Genomic DNA, 16,983 nt, shown 5'->3' with positions numbered 1-16,983 from the left:
TTAAGGGAGATAATGTGTCTTTAGCACTTGGCCAGTCATTAGAAAGCATTCATTAAACATGCTGCTGCCACTGCTTTGTTATTATTTTTTCTTTTTTTAAAGATTTTATTTATTTATTTGTCAGAGAGAGAAAGAGAGAGAACACAGGCAGAGAGAGCAGCAGGCAGAGGCAGAGGGAGAAGCAGGCTCCCAGCCAAGCAAGGAGCCCGATGTGGGACTCGATCCCAGGATGCTGGAATCATGACCTGAGCCGAAGGCAGCCGCTTAACCAACTGAGCCACCCAGGCGTCCCTGCTTTGTTATTTTTATACCACTTCAGTGCCAGGTTTGTTCATGAGGGCTTGGCCCCTGTCCCTGGGGTCTCACCAGCAGAGCTGCTTGTGAATGAATAAATGAATTGATTTTACAAATCCTTAGAACAGTTACATGAAACTGGTTATAGTTCATATATATATGACAGTTATATGAAACTTTCTGTTCTTAATTTGGAAATTATAAAACCAGGACTTTAAGAGATCCCTTTATCAAAAATGGATATCAAGGACCTCCTGACTCAAGCTGAGAACTGTTTTATCCCATGCTGTGTCATCAAAAGGATCATGGTTTAATTTAGGGACAAGCAAGTGAGAACTGTCTTTTAGTTTTGGCTTGAGGGCATCCAGCTCCATACCCACTATTATTTTTATCCTCTCACAGTAGCAGGCAGAATAACGGTAGGCAGAGTAATGGTCCTCAAAGATGTCTGTGTCCTAATCCCTGGAACCCGTGCCTGTGTTGTGTTACACGGCAAGAGAAATTAAGGTGGCAGATGGAATTAAGGTTGCTAATCAACTGACTATAAAATAGGGAGATTGGGGGCACCTGGGTGGCTCAGCGGGTTAAAGCCTCTGCCTTCAGCTCAGGTCATGATCCCAGGGTCTTGGGATCGAGTCCCACATCGGGTTCCCTGCTCAGCAGGGAGCCTGCTTCCTCCTTGCTCTCTGCCTGCCTCTCTGCCTGCTTGTGATCTCTGCCTGTCAAATAAATAAATAAATAAATCTTTAAAAAAAAAAAAAGGGAGATTGTTCTGGATAATCCAGGTGGGAACACTGTAGTCACAAGAATCTCCACAAGTGGATGAGAGAGGCAGCGGAGGCCAGAGTGATGTGATGTGGGAAGAACTTGACCCACCTTTTTTGGCTTTGAGGGTACAGAAAGGAGGGGGCCCACAGCGAATGAATGCAGGTGGTATCTAGGAGCTGGAAAAGTTGAGGAAACCTATTCTCCCCTAGAGCCTCCAGAGGAATGCAGCCCTTCTGTGTATTGATTTTTGCCCAGTGATATCTGTATTGGACTGTAAGACACCAAACTTGTGTTGTTCTAAGCCACTGAGTATGGTAATTTGTTACAGCAGCCACAGGAAACAAATACAGTAAATAATGTGATTGGATGATCTTATTCCCTTAGCACTTTTCATTCAGCACAGAAAACAGTTGAAATGAAACTGCTGATACTTTTGGGAGCTGTGTTTATAAAAACATGTGTGTCTCTTCTGATACTGGTCCAAGAATGTTGTTTATATAATCATTGCACTTGGCAATTAGAACCTGATTCTACTGTCAGGACTTGAAAACATTCCTTTCTCTGAAGACTCAAGAAATGCTGTAACAAAACTAATTCCTAAAATCTACAGATTTCTTTTCTTCCATGAGCTATTTCAGTTTTAGTACAACCGTTTTTAAGTATAAAGATTCATAGGTGTCTGCGTTACTATCATTCTTTACTTTTAGAATATGATTGTTTTCTCCAAAGACCTCAGTGAATTAAATAAATCCCCGAAAATAGTATCAAAAGAGATGAGAGGAAACCTTTGATGAAGCTAAAGGTTTTAGGCTGTTGTCATCATTTCCATCAGTGATCGGGGGCGCCTTTGACATATTTGGTCTGTGATGGTGTAGGAGTGCTGACACCACTGACTCCAAGATGTTCAAGATGTTCTCTCCTCTGGCTTGCAGGGGCGCCAGGGTGCACCACTCTAGATGACTAGTAGGGACTCTCTGGTGCACAGGTGGCGCCACTCTAGATGACTAGTAGGGATCCTCTGGTGCACAGGTGGCGCCACTCTAGATAACTAGGACAGACCCTCTGGTGTATGGGTTGTAATACTCTGGACAACTAGTAGGGATCCGCTGGTGCACAGGTGGCACCACTGTAGATAACTAGTACGGACCCTCTGGTGGTGTCACTTTATGTAACTACCCTATGATCTATGATCTCACTACCATGCCCCTCACTCTATAAAAACTGTGGATTGAGGTCCAGGCTTAGGTGGAGAGTATGTGGTGGAGAATAGTAGCAATGTAGTGCTCTGGATCGTTTTTCTGCCTCCCACCATTGCTCCTATCCGTAAGTTACCCTGAATAAAACTCTGTGTAAATGGTATGGAGTAGTTTGCTTCATTTCTTTGGCATTAAAGTGCCTTCTGAGTCGAGATTCTTTACTGGGCCTCCTCCAACTTTTAAGGGTTAGTTACTTCGGGTATTTGCAGACTTCCAGTAGACACCATAGCATTCCCTCTTTGTTCCCTAATAACAATATTCACACTTGGATGTGTTGAAAACATTTTCTTAATGATGTGGCAAAATCAAAAGTAATGTATCTTCATTTTTTGAAGTACTGTAAAACTAGGAGGTAATTAGATTTGGGTAATTTTCTCTCCTTTTCTCCCATCTTTTTTTTTTTTTTTTAAATGACATTAGTGAACTTTACCAAGATTTTTCTCATTTCTCATTATTTATTTTTCATATCTCTTACAGCCTCCTTTAGATTTTTTTTTTTCTCTTTGAATGCTTCCTTGAAAAATGTGTTTCAGTGTGGGAATTTGTGCTATGAGTGTTGAGTCCTTATAAAGTGCCCGTGAGGCAGATCTACTGGAGGGAGCAGCACTGAGAAGAGTTAATCTCCATTTCATAGGGGAAGGACAGAAGAAGAGTTAGGGTTAGGGTTGAGGAGTGAGTGTAGCTCCTTAGTGCTCACCAGTCAGGGGCAGAGCTGTTGCTGCCCATTTCTCTAGTGAATGGGTAGCAAAACCTCAGAGGGTGAGTGCTGTGTCTAAACAGCTCCGCCTTCCCAATGATTCCAGTTGCCTGCACAGTTTCTCACTTGGGGCTGTTAAGTTCTGGAATTGCTCTCTCCTTTTATACTGCCTTCGGGGCTCATTTGGACTTAAGAGGCCAGCAGCCCATGCAGGTTCTCTGTCTTGGCAGGAGCTATGTTGTGTATCAGGCAGCGTTCTGTAGAGAAACAGAACCAGTAGCCTCTGAGAGAGTGAGAATAAATCTGAGAGAGGTCAGTGGGATCTGAGAGAGAGATTTGTTAGAAGGAATTGGCTCATGTGATTATGGAACTGGCAAGTCCCCACATCTGCAGGGTAAGTCAGCAAACTGGAGACCTAGGAGAGCCAGTGGTTTCACAGGCTCGACACCAAGAAAGAGCCTGTGTTTCACTTCCGATTTGAATACTGGGGAAAAAAAGCTGCCCGGTTTGAAGGCAGTCAGGCAGAAAAACTCTCTTACTACTCTAGAGCGTCAGCCTTTTTGTTCTATTCAGGCCTTCAACTGATTGGATGAAGCCCACGCATATTGGGAATGACAGTCTGCTTTAATCAGTCTAGCAATTTAAATGTTAATTCCTCATAGATACACCTGGAGTAATGACCGGCAAATATCTGGGCATTCCATGGCCCAGTCAGGTTGACACAAGATTAATCATCACAAACCTTAAGTTTTGTTCTTTCCCTGTAGTCCTGTCATCTTTAATTAAGACCCTCAACAATGATACATTGTTTTCCATTGTCTTGTCTTTTACCTTGACTAAAACTTCCAAATCAGTTTTTGGTTTTTTGTTTGTTTGTTTAAGATTTTATTTATTTGACAGAGAGACAGCAAGAGCAGGAACACAAGCAGGGGAAGTTGGGAGAGGGAGAAGCAGGATCAGGAGGGTCAGGATCATGACCTGAGCTGAAGGCAGACGCCTAACAACTAAGCCACCCAGGTGCCCTAAATTAGTTTTGAAAAATAAATCGATAATAGACACCAATGAGTTTCCTCTTGTTTCTCTTCATTGTTAAGTGTCATGTTGGCTTTTGATTTCAAATGTTCAACTGAGCTTTTCAAGAAAGAAACCTTTTTACTTACTGGAAGTTTTTTGTTGTTTAAAGAATCGGAAATAGCGGAAATGAGGGTTGAACTTTATAAATGCTCTTTTAGTATCTGCCATTTTGGTTCTTCTGTTTTTCTTTGGCCTCTCAAATGATGAAGTCACATTTTTTATGGATCAGACTGAATAGTCTTTGCATTTCTGTGATATTTGATCTTAGAAGTTTTCTATTAATACATGCGGGACTTTAATTTATGATGTTCTGTTTAGAATTTTTTACATTTAAGTTCTGACCTGATGTGACTGAACTGTTTTTTCCTCCTTTTTGATGTTTGGGAATTTTCGTGTCAGGGTTATGCCACTTTTTTTTTTTTTTAAGATTTTTTTTTTTTTTTTTTTTTTTAATTTGAGAGAGCGTGTGTGTGCAAATGGGGAGAGGGACAGGAGTGGGGAGAGACTCAAGACTCCGCTGAGCACAGAGCACAATGTAGGGCTCAGTCTCACGACCTGTGGGGAAATGAAGAGTCCGCCCTTTAACCAACAGAGCCACGCAGGCGCCCCTACCGCCTTTTCAAAATGAACTGGGAGGTTTTTATTATTTCCCTATTATAGGGCAGTTTAAATAGCTTAGGGACTTTCTGTTTGAGGGTTTTTAATAGAACGCACAGAAACAGTCTAGGCCAGATCTCCTTCTGCAGGAGATGGGCAGTACTGGGATGACTTATTTTCTCAGTGTATTCTGTGGTTACCTTATGTTATTTGTCTTTAAAAAGTGCTAGCCCTTGAGCTTATTAATGATTCTATTTTCTGGTTTACTGTTGCATTCTTCCTTTGACCTTTCTGAGTGTTCTCTGTTTCCCCGCACTGCCCCCCTTCCTGCTACCAGTGTTCTCTTGGTCCTACAGTACTTAACTGCTGGGACTGTCAGACCATCAGTAATGCCCTGTCACATGTCAGTGGCTTTTGGTCTCTGCCGGTAGGAGGAGGGTGTGGACAGATGGAGGCTGGGGCCGAAAGTGCAGGCATCAGGAAATAGTGGGAAGAGTTGCAGAAAGTTCCCTCCTTCTGGAGAAGACAGTCCCTAAGGGACATGTGGTTGAGTTGGGCATCTGGTCGAGTAGGACAGGCTCTGGGTCACGGGCACGGGAGGGTTGGTGGGTGGGCAAAAGCAGCTTTTGACTTTTGTTCAGATTGTATTTGCGTGAAGCAAATCAAGGGGTGTCATGAACTCCCATTACTTGAATGTATGCTTGAATGTATTAGTCTCTCCTTGATTCTTGTTAACACTTTGTCTTAATTGTTACTGCTACTTTAGGTTTTCATCTTTATTTTTTTCTTAGTGGAAAGTTTTGGGACGCCGTCAGTGACTTCGGTGGGGGGACCAGCCGGGTGCTTCTTTGCATCTGGAATATGGAGTGTGCAATTGAAAGATGTTTGAGAAATATTTAATCTCCTCTAAAATGTAAAATAATCTCAGGGACTGGAGCATCTTTCTTGTCCATATAAATTATAAATTATATGTTTATAGATAAACATAAATTATAAATGTAAGTTGTTCATGAAAATTGAGTTTGTAAGGTCTCTATCAGCTCTTGTAATTAGGAGGTAGAGCTTATTTTCTGCACATTCATAATTCTGATTTCTGCTGTTTTGGAAGAGCTACTCTCTTCCCTCTATTTAGTGCCTCCAGCTCCCAGGCTCCTTCCACCCCACCCCCCACTGTGTCTATAAAATAACACGTAGTTTAGGTGATCTCTGCAGTTCCTTTTGGCTGATAGCTTATGATTTGGATTTTCCTGTGTGGAAATCCAAATGAGAATGTCTTAGAAAAGCTTCTTACTAAACTCAGTCTGTTGGTATCGCGTACTTTTGTTTTCACTGGTCTTTATTAGGTACCCACAGTTTTGTTAGGTGAAGTTCAGAACAATGAAAAGGCATAAACCCTGCTTCTCAGGATCTTGTGATCACCAGGGGATATTGGGAAGAAAGGAAAAGAGGGTTATGTTGGCTTTAGTGGCGGAAATTGTCCACCTGAATGGCATACCTTGAAGATTGGTGAGGTTATTCCATATGGCTAGAAGGAAATGAAAAGCTTATTTGCTTTTTCCGTCCCCCCCCTCCTCTATATATTCTTATCGCTTTCCCAATATAAAATAAATGATGGGAGTTGATCCTGTTTATGGTATGTGGCTCAGGGCATGGGAACTTTCACCTTATTTTTTTCCGCCTTGAATTGAACATGAAATTCTGATGCTATAGGGCAGAGGAGAGACCAGGGTTTATGAAGACTGCATAGCCTGTGAATCTTAAGTAGAGCTCTTCAATTATTAGAGGTTCAACTTTTTCTCACTCTTCTACTCAAAAGTGTTATGGTAAGGAAAGCAGCTTTAAAAGATAAGAATCTTAGTTCAGTAGGTAGACTTTTTAGAAGATTGAACAATGGCTTCAAAAACAGCATTTATTTCTATAATAAATGTAATACATGTTTACCTTTGAAAGTATAGAAAATATTGGCAATAACTCGCAGTACTGATTATTTGTTATTTTCTGTAATGGCTGCATCAACCCTATGATGTGGGTCGTGCTCTTTCCCCGAGTGGACAGATGAAGAAACTGAGGTTTAGGAAGGTCACTATTTTGCTGCTTATCCTTCTGATTTCCCCCCACCAACAGAAGCTTGTTCGATACTTCCCTTTGTTATTAAAGGTCTTTGAAAACAGATTTTAATGTCCTTAGAACATTTAATCTTATGAAATTTATTTAACCCAGCATCTTAATCTTGGGACTGTTGCCATTTTTCTCAGGATAATTTTTGTTTTGGAAGATAACCCTGTGTATTGTAGGATGTTTAGCATCCTCTCTGGCCTGTACTTACGTGATGCCAACAGCATCTTCTCCTTCCACTCAGTCATGACAACAAAAATGTCTCTAGGCATTGCCAAATAAATGTGTTATGGGGATAAAATTACCCTTGGTTTGAGAACCCCTTATTTAACCATATGTATTTTATGTTTTTAGAAATATATGGATATGGTGGTGCCTAGGTGGCTCAGTTAAGCATCTGACTCTTGGTTTTAGCTCAGGTCTTGATCTTAGGGTTATGAGATCGAGTCCTATGTCAGGTTCCGCTCTGGGTGTGGAGCCTGTTTAATAAGATTCTTGCTCTCCCTCTCTCTTCCTCTCTCGTTTCCTCTCTCTCTAAAATTAAATTAAATTAAATTAGGGGCACCTGGGTGGCTCAATGGGTTAAGCCTCTGCCTTCAGCTCAGGTCATGATCTCAGGGTGCTGGCATCAAGCCCCGCATCAGGCTCTCTGCTCAGCGGGGAGCCTGTTTCCCCCTCTCTCTCTGCCTGACCCTCTGCCTACTTGTAATCTCTCTCTCTCTGAGAAATAAATAAGTAAGTTCTTTTTAAAAAATTAAATATATAGATATGAATAGACTCATCGTAAATTATCTGTATGAAAAAGTGGACCCATCTAGATTATATTTATCAGCTCTAATTTCAGCTGCTTTCTTTGGTTAATATGTTTTCTGTAATAGCAGTATTGCTTGAAAGTCAAAATTTAACATGATTTGCATTCATATAAGAATGTAATTGCTTATCTGTCACCAGTCTGATGGAAAGGCATCCTGGGAGCTTTGACCACAGTTGTTTTATTGTGGATGAATTCCATTATCTCCATGTCACTTTCTTAAAAAGTTTGGTCATTGAGGCAGCTATAATACCTTGTGTTATTAATGGAAACCAGAAGTTACTCTTTCACTTATTTATGTAGTTTTCTTGATATGTTTTGACACTTTGGAAGGATATATAAAGCTGTCTTTCCTACCAGCCATCTTTTTGTGTGAAGAAAATTATTTTCTGTAAAAGAACTCTAGCCTACAATAATTAATGGTTGCATTTGCCCTTTTAAGGAGGTAGCATTCATTTGAGCAGGGGTGGTAAGCAAAACAGGGCTAATTGGAATCATTAGTCCTTGATTAGTTGTGAATCTTATGTTCATATGTTCATCAGGGACTTTATGCAGGTTTTTCTCACCATAGATCTCTTTTATTCTTTAGTGTAACGTTCAAGATTGACATGACGTATTTGGGGATGTCCTGTAATGTGCATGCATATCCATATATGTTTACTGATAACATTGTAGTTTCAAATACATGTACTTAACACAATAAAATGTATAGTTCTTGACTTTGTTGATAATACCCTTGTTGTAGTCAATAGAATAAGTCTGTTTCTTAAAAATTTGTTAGTCATGTTTTTGAGATTTAAATTACGTGTTTTGATTGACTTACGGTAGAGTTTGAATTTGTGCTTTTAAAAAAATTTTTATTTGTATTTGACTCAACTTTTTTTTTTCTCTTCTCCCTGTGTCTTCTCTATTGAATAGTGATTACAAAAGATTTCAGTATGTCATGGGACTTCTTTCAAAGTGAATTATTTGGGGGTGCTTGGTGGCTTAGTCAGTCAAGTGTTCAACTCTTGATTCTGGCTCCGGTCATGATCTCAGGGTAGTGAGATCAAGTTCCATGTCATGCTATATCCCAAACAACAAATAATAACAGCAACAAAATCAAAAGTGAATTATTTGTAAAGAATGAAAATTTTTTAAAATATGGAATTTCTGTAATTCAGATATTCTGAAACTAGATTTCAGTAGGTTTTTTTAGTATCAAACTCACAAGGGAGTCTACCAGTTTTGAATATTTCAGTTCCCCTTAAGCGAATTAGAATTCTATAGAGAATGTTTTGGCTTTTCTTTTATACCTTCATACCCATGGTTGATGATTCTTTTGCTTTTTATTAACACTCAGTTTTTTACCCTGGAAGTTCAGACTGCATTTTTTTTTTAAACAATTACTTTTTTTTTTTTTTTAATGTTTATAGTGTTCCTATTGTATCTGGCTTTGGATTTGCTCCTTGTCAGATGCGATGGTGACATGAGGCCCAGTAAACCACTCATCTTATCATAATTTCTGAATGTTCAGCTGAGGTCTTTCTCATAGGTGAAGCTGGAGGCCATCTTGGTAGAGAAAGGTTGTAATTTGTCAGGGAGTGCTCACGTGATCATATTTTCCACTGGCTTTACTTGGATCTTATAAGATAGTTCACCCCTCCTTTTCAGTTTTTCTGGTATTTTATTTTGGGGGGGAAAAGAAACAGAACAACAACAGCAATAACAAAAAAAAACCAGTGCATTTTAATAAAGAAATAGTATCCAGAAATAAAATTCTAACTTCCATATTAAGAGTAACAATAAAAAAGTGTAATGATCTTTCCATTTAACTCCCTGAATATATACATATGACACATATTTTTTAAAAGTAAAATTCAGATCCTCCTCTGGACTGTAACATTGGTATATAAAATGTACTGGTGTGTGAAAGATGTGGAGAAAGTTAAAAGAGGTTGAAAAATTGGTTATAAACACCAAAAAAGTTTTTCTTGTACATGAATTTTAAATTATTAGGTGAAAAGTGCAATATTCTTTTGGGTGTGCACATCTGACTTAGGTGATAGGACTTCTGCCATGAAAATTGACCCTACAGTGTTAGTAACAAATTACTAAATAGTTTTTCAGGCAGAAATCTTTAATTGCCCTCATCTGTTATCCACAAAAATAATTTTTTTGCTTTTAAGTACAAGCCCTGTAGGAATGACTGTGATACAAAATTTATTTTCAGGTAGTGTTTTAGAATCCTACATAGGATGGTTTAAAGGACTTGTCTTTAATTAAAAGTACCTTACACTTAGTGAAAATCCATGTTAGTTGAAGAATTGATTCCTTTTAAAGGAAAGCTGCAAATTTTTCTTGTATGGGTAAATGTCACTCTGTTCATATCTTCGCTTAGCTGCAAGTCAAGACTTGTACTATTCCACTAGGTTGTCATAGAAACGCAGTTAACTGTCATCTCAACTCAGACTGTTGATGGTTTTATTTGTAGCTTTGCAAGATTATTAAAATTTAACAAAAATTATTGATTGCCTTTTATTAACACTGGGTTGTTTTCCATAGAAATTAAAACTGCACAAAAACCTTTCTTTCTGCTTAATTTTTTTAAAGGTGAAACTATATTGAATCTGCTTGGTTTGAAAAAAATTATTTAAAATGTGATATATAGTCTGCGGCAGTGGAATAGCTTCCATGAATTGTATTTTTGAATCATTTTCCATTTTCTTTGTTTACAGCAAGCAGAAAAAAAAAAGCCTTAAAAACTCACCTTTAGCCTGCTTTTTAACTTAACATAAAAGATACCTGTCAGAAGGGCATGAAATGCTACATCAACTGCGTAATATCAGAGTTTTCATTTTATTTATGGGTTTTGAAGCCTAGCACGAATGCTTCAGTGAGCTGTGTTGCGAAAGTATTTATTTTTGTATATTTATGTGAGAGAAATTATTTGGTTTTCACTTATAAATAAGACAGGCAAACCTTATTTACAGTAACTTTATCTAATGGTCTGTGGATGAGTGCTTTTATGCAAAACAGTCAAGAGGCTAGAATTAACTTTTCACATTGGATGCACATTTGATGTCCAGACTCGAGCAACATGTGGCATCTTATTATAAAGACCAGCATTCAGGATTCAGTTTGTATTTAACACATTTACTTCAGAAGGCACACGTCATCTTTGCCACATTTAATGTTAACTTTGTAAGGATTTCTATTTGTTGCTTGTAGGTACATAAGTAGAAGAGTTTATTTGTTGCTTTTTGTAATTTTCCTTTTTTGGAGGTTTTTTTAGATGTAATTAATTAGCTATTTTAACAAGTCAGTTTTGACATACGATGGCTTCTGGGGTTGGTTATCGTCAGTTATCTTTTTAAAGAAATATAGGTGGGTGGTTGTTTGTTTGTTTGTTTTAATGTAGAGCCCGATGTGGGGCTCGAACTCACAACTCTGAGATCAAGACCTGAGCTGAGCTCAAGAATCAGATGCTTAACCAACTGAGCCACCCAGATACCCCAAGTAGTATAGGTCTTTTAGATAACCATGCCTATTATACTCCCTTCTGTCACTGTTTTTAAAGTTATTCTTGGAAAGTTTGATTTTTAATACTCTTACTAAATAAACAACTGATAGCTGGTATATACTGGGGAAATAAATTTGACAGCTCATAAAAGGCACGGAATATTGATTTTATTCAAAGATTTTATTTATTTGAGAGAGAGGAAGCGCAAAAGCCTGAGTAGCGGTGGGGTGGAAAGGGAGAAGCAGACCCCCACCACTGAGCAGGGAGCCTGATGTGAGGCTTGATCCCTGGGCCCTGGGATCATAATCTGAGCTGAAGGCGCATGCTTAACCAACTGAGCCACTCAGGTGCCCCTACTGATGTTTCAAACCATCTTTATTGCTCTTAATTTTATTACTTTTGTAGCTAGCCTGCACAGTGACCCCCAGTGATCTTCACCTATTACCCCTGCTCTTGTGACCCCCTCTCCCACACTCAATCGTGGCTGACCTGTATGATCAGTAGAATATTGCAGAAGTGTGACCTCTTAGGCTACGTCATATTCAACTTTGCTTGCTTTTGGATCACTCACTTCAGGGGACTTCATTTTCCATGTCCTGCGGACACTCTAGCAACCCAGACAGGTCAGTGAAGTGAGGAACTGAAGCCCCTTGCCAACATGCAGCACCAGCTTGGCCACATTTGAGTGAGCCATTGTGGAAGCAGATACCCTAACCCCAGTCACGTGTTCAGATGGCTGCAGCCTCAGCAGACATCTTGCCTGCAACCCTGTGAGAGACCTTAAGTCCGAACCACCCACCTAAGCCAGTCCTGTATTGCTTACCCACAGAACTATTAAATTCATATTTAATATGAATAAATATTATTTATTTATATTTATTTATATAAATATGAAGAAATAATTTATATAAATATGAATAAATAAAATAAATTTATATAAATATGAATAAATAAAACAAAAATAATACATTTATTGTTTTAAATCAGCAAACTTTGGCATAATATGTTATGCAGCAATAGATAACTAATGCATCTGCTAAATATTTTTTAAAGATTTTATTTAATTATTTATTTGACAGACAGAGATCACAAGTAGGCAGAGAGGCAGGCAGAGAGAGAGGAGGAAGCAGACTCCCTGCTGAGCAGAGAGCCCGATGTGGGGCTCGATCCCAGGACCCTGAGATCGTGACCTGAGCCGAAGGCAGAGGCTTTAACCCACTGAGCCACCCAGGCGCCCGCTAAATATATTTTTAAACATTTCCTATTGATCACACAGTTCATAGTTATTTGTAGGCATAGAAATTGTGAAGGCTTTTGTAGCCTCATTTCCTGTTGTGATGTGTAGCCTCATTTTCATAGGCGATTGGGTAGTGTGTTGTACAAGTCCTTAACTTTAGGCCATTCATAACAGTTTTAATTTTGGCTTTGTGTATGTGTCTTGGTAAAGTTAAAATTTCTGGTCATCATTGTACTAAAAATCTTTAAAATGGAATAATTACATTTAACTCTCCAGTGTTTGTTTTTCTAAAGTCAAGAGAGTGGTGGGATCTGATATTAAGTCTTTTTCATGATGTTTGAATATCCTCCTTTCCATGAGATGATACAGTTCTGTGCCCCAGAGGCAAAGATTTCTCTTGACATTTGAGTTTGCATCTCTGCCTGGTGTGTCCTGTCAGTCATAATCTTCACCAGGCCCAGCATTTAACTACTCTACAAGTCGTTTTTCTTTCACTTATTTTTACTGTGATGTACCTAGGTGTTATTTTCTTCGTATTTATCTTGCATGGGATTACAAAGCTTCTTAAATTCCTGCCTTGATGTCTGTCAGTTTTAGGAAATTCTCAGTTGTTAACCTCTTTAAATGTTATTTCTGCTTTTCCCCCTGCCATTTTTCTTATTTTTCTGGGACTTTAACTAAAAATAAAAATGTTAGCCCTTTTCCCTGTATTCCACATATCTCCTATTCTGTATTTTTCATCCGTTTTTTCTACTCTGGCTTCCCTTTGGATATTTTTTGACCTGTTTTACACTTCACTAATCCTGTCTTCTGCTAAGCCATCTGTTGCGTTCTTAGTTTCAGTGACATTTCTCACTTTTAAAATTTCCATTTGAATCTTTTTAACAGATTACAATTCCCTGTTGAAAACTGCTATCCTTTCATCTGTCTTCTTCTTCTTTTTTTTTTTTTTTTTAACAGATGAATCATAGTCATATTAAAGCCCCTTTTGCTAACTCCAGGTCACCCATGGGTCTGTTTTTATGGTCTTTTTTTCCTCCTTGACTTTTAGTTACTTGGTCCTGTCCTGTGGCATCTCTGGTGATTTTTTTAATTGATTTTATAATTTTTTATTCCCAGTAACATAAATGAAAATAGTAGAGGCCCGAGTAGTTTTTATATTCCAAAAAGTTTTCTTTCTCTCAGGAGTCACCCTGTCCTTTGGACAGGTAGGTTGGGGGATACATACATACCTTAATCTAGTCAGGGGTTGAACTGAGTCTGAGACAGATTGAAGTTTTGGTAAGCACTTTTTTGTGTATCCCGTTGGGACCAGGAGTTCCAATTAGCTTGTGGTATTCATCAGGACTTCATTTGTTGGTAATTCCTGCAATCTGTTTCTTATCTTCTCAGCACACCAAGGCAGCTGGTTTGCATTTTTGAGGCTTTCTGTTTAGCTTTTTACCCTCTTGTCTCATGTTGGTTTTGAAATTGGTGGTTGTCTTATGGGGAGAAGTAGTGTGTAGCAAGCTTACTTGTATGCCTCTCTCCTCCACTGGGATCTTAGCCCCTCAAGCTTCCAGTTTTGTTACTTGAGCCCTATGAGTACCAGAAGGTTTGCTGCTTTTCCTACCCTCAGCAATGGCCATCTTCCAAGGCAGAGCTTGGATTCTCAGCCTCTTGTCCTACACTCCAAATTAGTAAATACCTCCAGGAAGAATGGCTGGCGCTTGGCAGTTCACCTCCCCTTGCTTTCTCCGGTTTCTCCACCACCTTGGAGTCTTGGTCCTTCTAGCTCAGGTAGTGGCTTCAGCAGCCCTTTCACAGATGCCTTTGACTGTTGCTATGTATTTTGTTAAAGCTTTCTGGTTTTTCTGGGTGGGAGTATTGGTGTGCCCCATACTACTTTAATGTTAGCTGGGAAATGAAGACTACACAATTTTTGTTTTTAAAATTTTATTTATTTACTTGACAGAGAGATAGAGAGCACAAGTAAGCAGAGCGACAGGCAGAGAGAAAGAGAGAGAAGAGGCTCTCTGCTGAGCAGCGAGCCCAGTGCAGGGTTCAATCCCAGAACCCTAGAATCATGACCTGAGCTGAAGGCAGCCCGTCTAACCAACTAAGGAACCCAGGCGCCACATATACAATTACTTTTTAAGAGAATGTCAGTGAGTAGATTATGTGTGTGAACTTTTATTTTTGCCTGCTTTATCCTGTCACAGTTGAAGGTGCATGCACATTTTATGGTTTCTTTTCACATATTGATACAGTAAAATAACATCTTTTTCTGAGTCATTGTAATAATTTTTATAATTATCCTTGATTTAATTCAGAACCATCATAGTCAATATAGGTTCCTAATTTTACTCCGTAACTGTGAGGATTAGGGATATCATAAGGTATGCTGTATCAGCAGTGAGGTTGAACATACAAAGTTAGTAATAATGCATACAAATGATTAAAAAATTTAAATACATTTAAGAAAAAGAATATTTTTTCAAGTATTTTTCCTTCTTTTTTTTTTTTAATTTTTTCTTATTAACATATAATGTATTATTAGCCCCAGGGGTACAGGTCTGTGAATTGTCAGGCTTACACACTTCACAGCACTCACCATAGGACATACCCTCCCCCATGTCCATAACCCAACCACCTTCTCACTACCCTCCTCCCCCCGGCAACCCTCAGTTTGTTTTGTGAGGTTAAGAGTCTCTTATGGTTTGTCTCCCTCCCAATCCCATCTTGTTTCATTTTTTCCTTCCCTACCCCTCAAGTCCCCCACTTTGCCTCTCAAATTCCTCATATCAGGGAGATCATATGATAATTGTCTTTCTCTGATTGAGTTATTTCACTCAGCATAATACCCTCTAGTTCCACTTGTCGTTGCAAGTGGCAAGACTTCGTTTCTTTTGATGGCTGTAGAGTATTCCATTACTGTGGAATTGTACCACATCTTCCTTATCCATTCCTCTGTGGTGGACATCTAGGTTCTTTTCACAGTCTGGCTATTGTGGACATTGCTGCTATAAACATTCAGGTGCACATGCCCCTTCAGATCACTAAATTTGTATCTTTAGGGTAAACACCCAGTAGTGCAATTACTGGGCCGTAGGATAGCTCTATTTTCAACTTTTTGAGGAACCTCCATGCTGTTTTCCAGAGTGGCTGTACCAGCTTGCATTCCTACCAGCAGTGTAGGAGGGTTCCCCTTTCTCCACATCCTCTCCAACATGTGTCACTTCCTGACTTGTTAATTTTAGCCTTTCTGACTGGTGTGAGGTGGTATCTCATTGTGGTTTTGATTTGTATTTCCCTGATGCCAAGTGATGTGGAGCACTTAAGAAAAAGAAATTTTTATGCATTAGATTTATTCAAATGAAAGTAAATACATTTTCTAACAAACACAAATGATCATGGATTATCAGTTTTGGAAAGTAAATATTAAAATATTTTTATCTGAAGGTACAAATACATTTTGTTGTATATAAAATTTCCAATTTCCGGGCGCCTGGGTGGCTCAGTGGGTTAAGCCGCTGCCTTCGGCTCAGGTCATGATCTCAGGGTCCTGGGATCGAGCCCCACATCGGGCTCTCTGCTCAGCAGGGAGCCTGCTTCCTCCTCTCTCTCTGCCTGCCTCTCTGCCTACTTGTGATCTCTGTCTGTCAAATAAATAAATAAAATCTTAAAAAAAAAATTAAAAAAAAATTTCCAATTTCCTTTCTTTGATTTTATAATTATGTTTTTCTAACTAAAATGAAATATTCTGAAATCTGACAAAAATATTTATAGTCTTGAAATACAAAATCCATGTCTTTGGAGTTTTATGTATTCCTTTCTCCCTGCTGGGAGTGTTTTATGCCCATGAGGTCAAACTGAGAAGTATTTTGCCCTCACATCTTTTTTTTTTTTTTTAATTTTTTTATTTTTTATAAACATATATTTTTATCCCCAGGGGTACAGGTCTGTGAATCACCAGGTTTACACACTTCACAGCACTCACCAAATCACATGCCCTCCCCAATGTCCATAATCCCAACCCCTTCTCCCAAACCCCCTCCCCCCGGCAACCCTCAGTTTGTTTTGTGAGATTAAGAGTCACTTATGGTTTGTCTCCCTCCCAATCCCATCTTGTTTCATTTATTCTTCTCCTACCCACTTAAGCCTCCAGCCCTCACATCTTTTATTGGCTTATGTGGTCAGATAGTTTTGTATTTATTCTAATATACCAAAGTTGAATTCTGTCAGCAGTAAGAACGTACCCTTCTGTTTTCAACCTTTGAATGTATTCTGCTGGTGAAGTTGTAGCAGCTGATACACCCAGTAGGAAAAATGAAACATGACGATCTTAACCTTGAGCTGTAGTTGTAGTTATTGACAGTCATGGAGGAAGTCCTCTCTGGGTTCCCCATAAGAAATGTGTTTTGAGTCTGACTATTTCAAATGAATCTGTGATGGCTGTCATTTTCTCGGCTCTTTGGACAGGAAGAAGAGAGTGAAGAGGAGCCCAAATTGAAGTATGAAAGGCTTTCCAATGGGGTAACAGAAATCCTTCAGAAGGATGCAGCTAGCTGCATGACAGTCCATGACAAGGTAAGGTAGCCCTTCCAGAGGATTCTTCTGTAAGGTGTTTCTCTTATAAGAGATTATAAGATT

At 39.0% G+C, this 16,983-nt stretch overlaps 1 protein-coding gene across 3 annotated transcripts in view; it reads left to right on the top strand.

Moving 5' to 3' along the window:
- The window catches only part of VPS41 (VPS41 subunit of HOPS complex), a 176,702-nt gene that overhangs the window by 20,976 nt on the left and 138,743 nt on the right, over positions 1–16,983 (top strand). For all 3 annotated transcript variants that reach the window (XM_004739346.3, XM_013059254.2, XM_013059251.2), the window contains exon 3: positions 16,813–16,920. In XM_004739346.3, the coding sequence (XP_004739403.1) occupies positions 16,813–16,920 (108 nt within the window). The remainder of the gene's footprint in view (positions 1–16,812; positions 16,921–16,983) is intronic.

This window comes from Mustela putorius, unplaced genomic scaffold, assembly GCF_011764305.1.
Source record: "Mustela putorius furo isolate JIRA1106 unplaced genomic scaffold, ASM1176430v1.1 tig00003845_pilon_pilon_pilon, whole genome shotgun sequence".
Lineage (NCBI taxonomy): Eukaryota > Metazoa > Chordata > Mammalia > Carnivora > Mustelidae > Mustela > Mustela putorius.
Note: the sequence above shows the minus strand (reverse complement) of the source record. Positions and strands in the feature narration are given on the sequence as shown.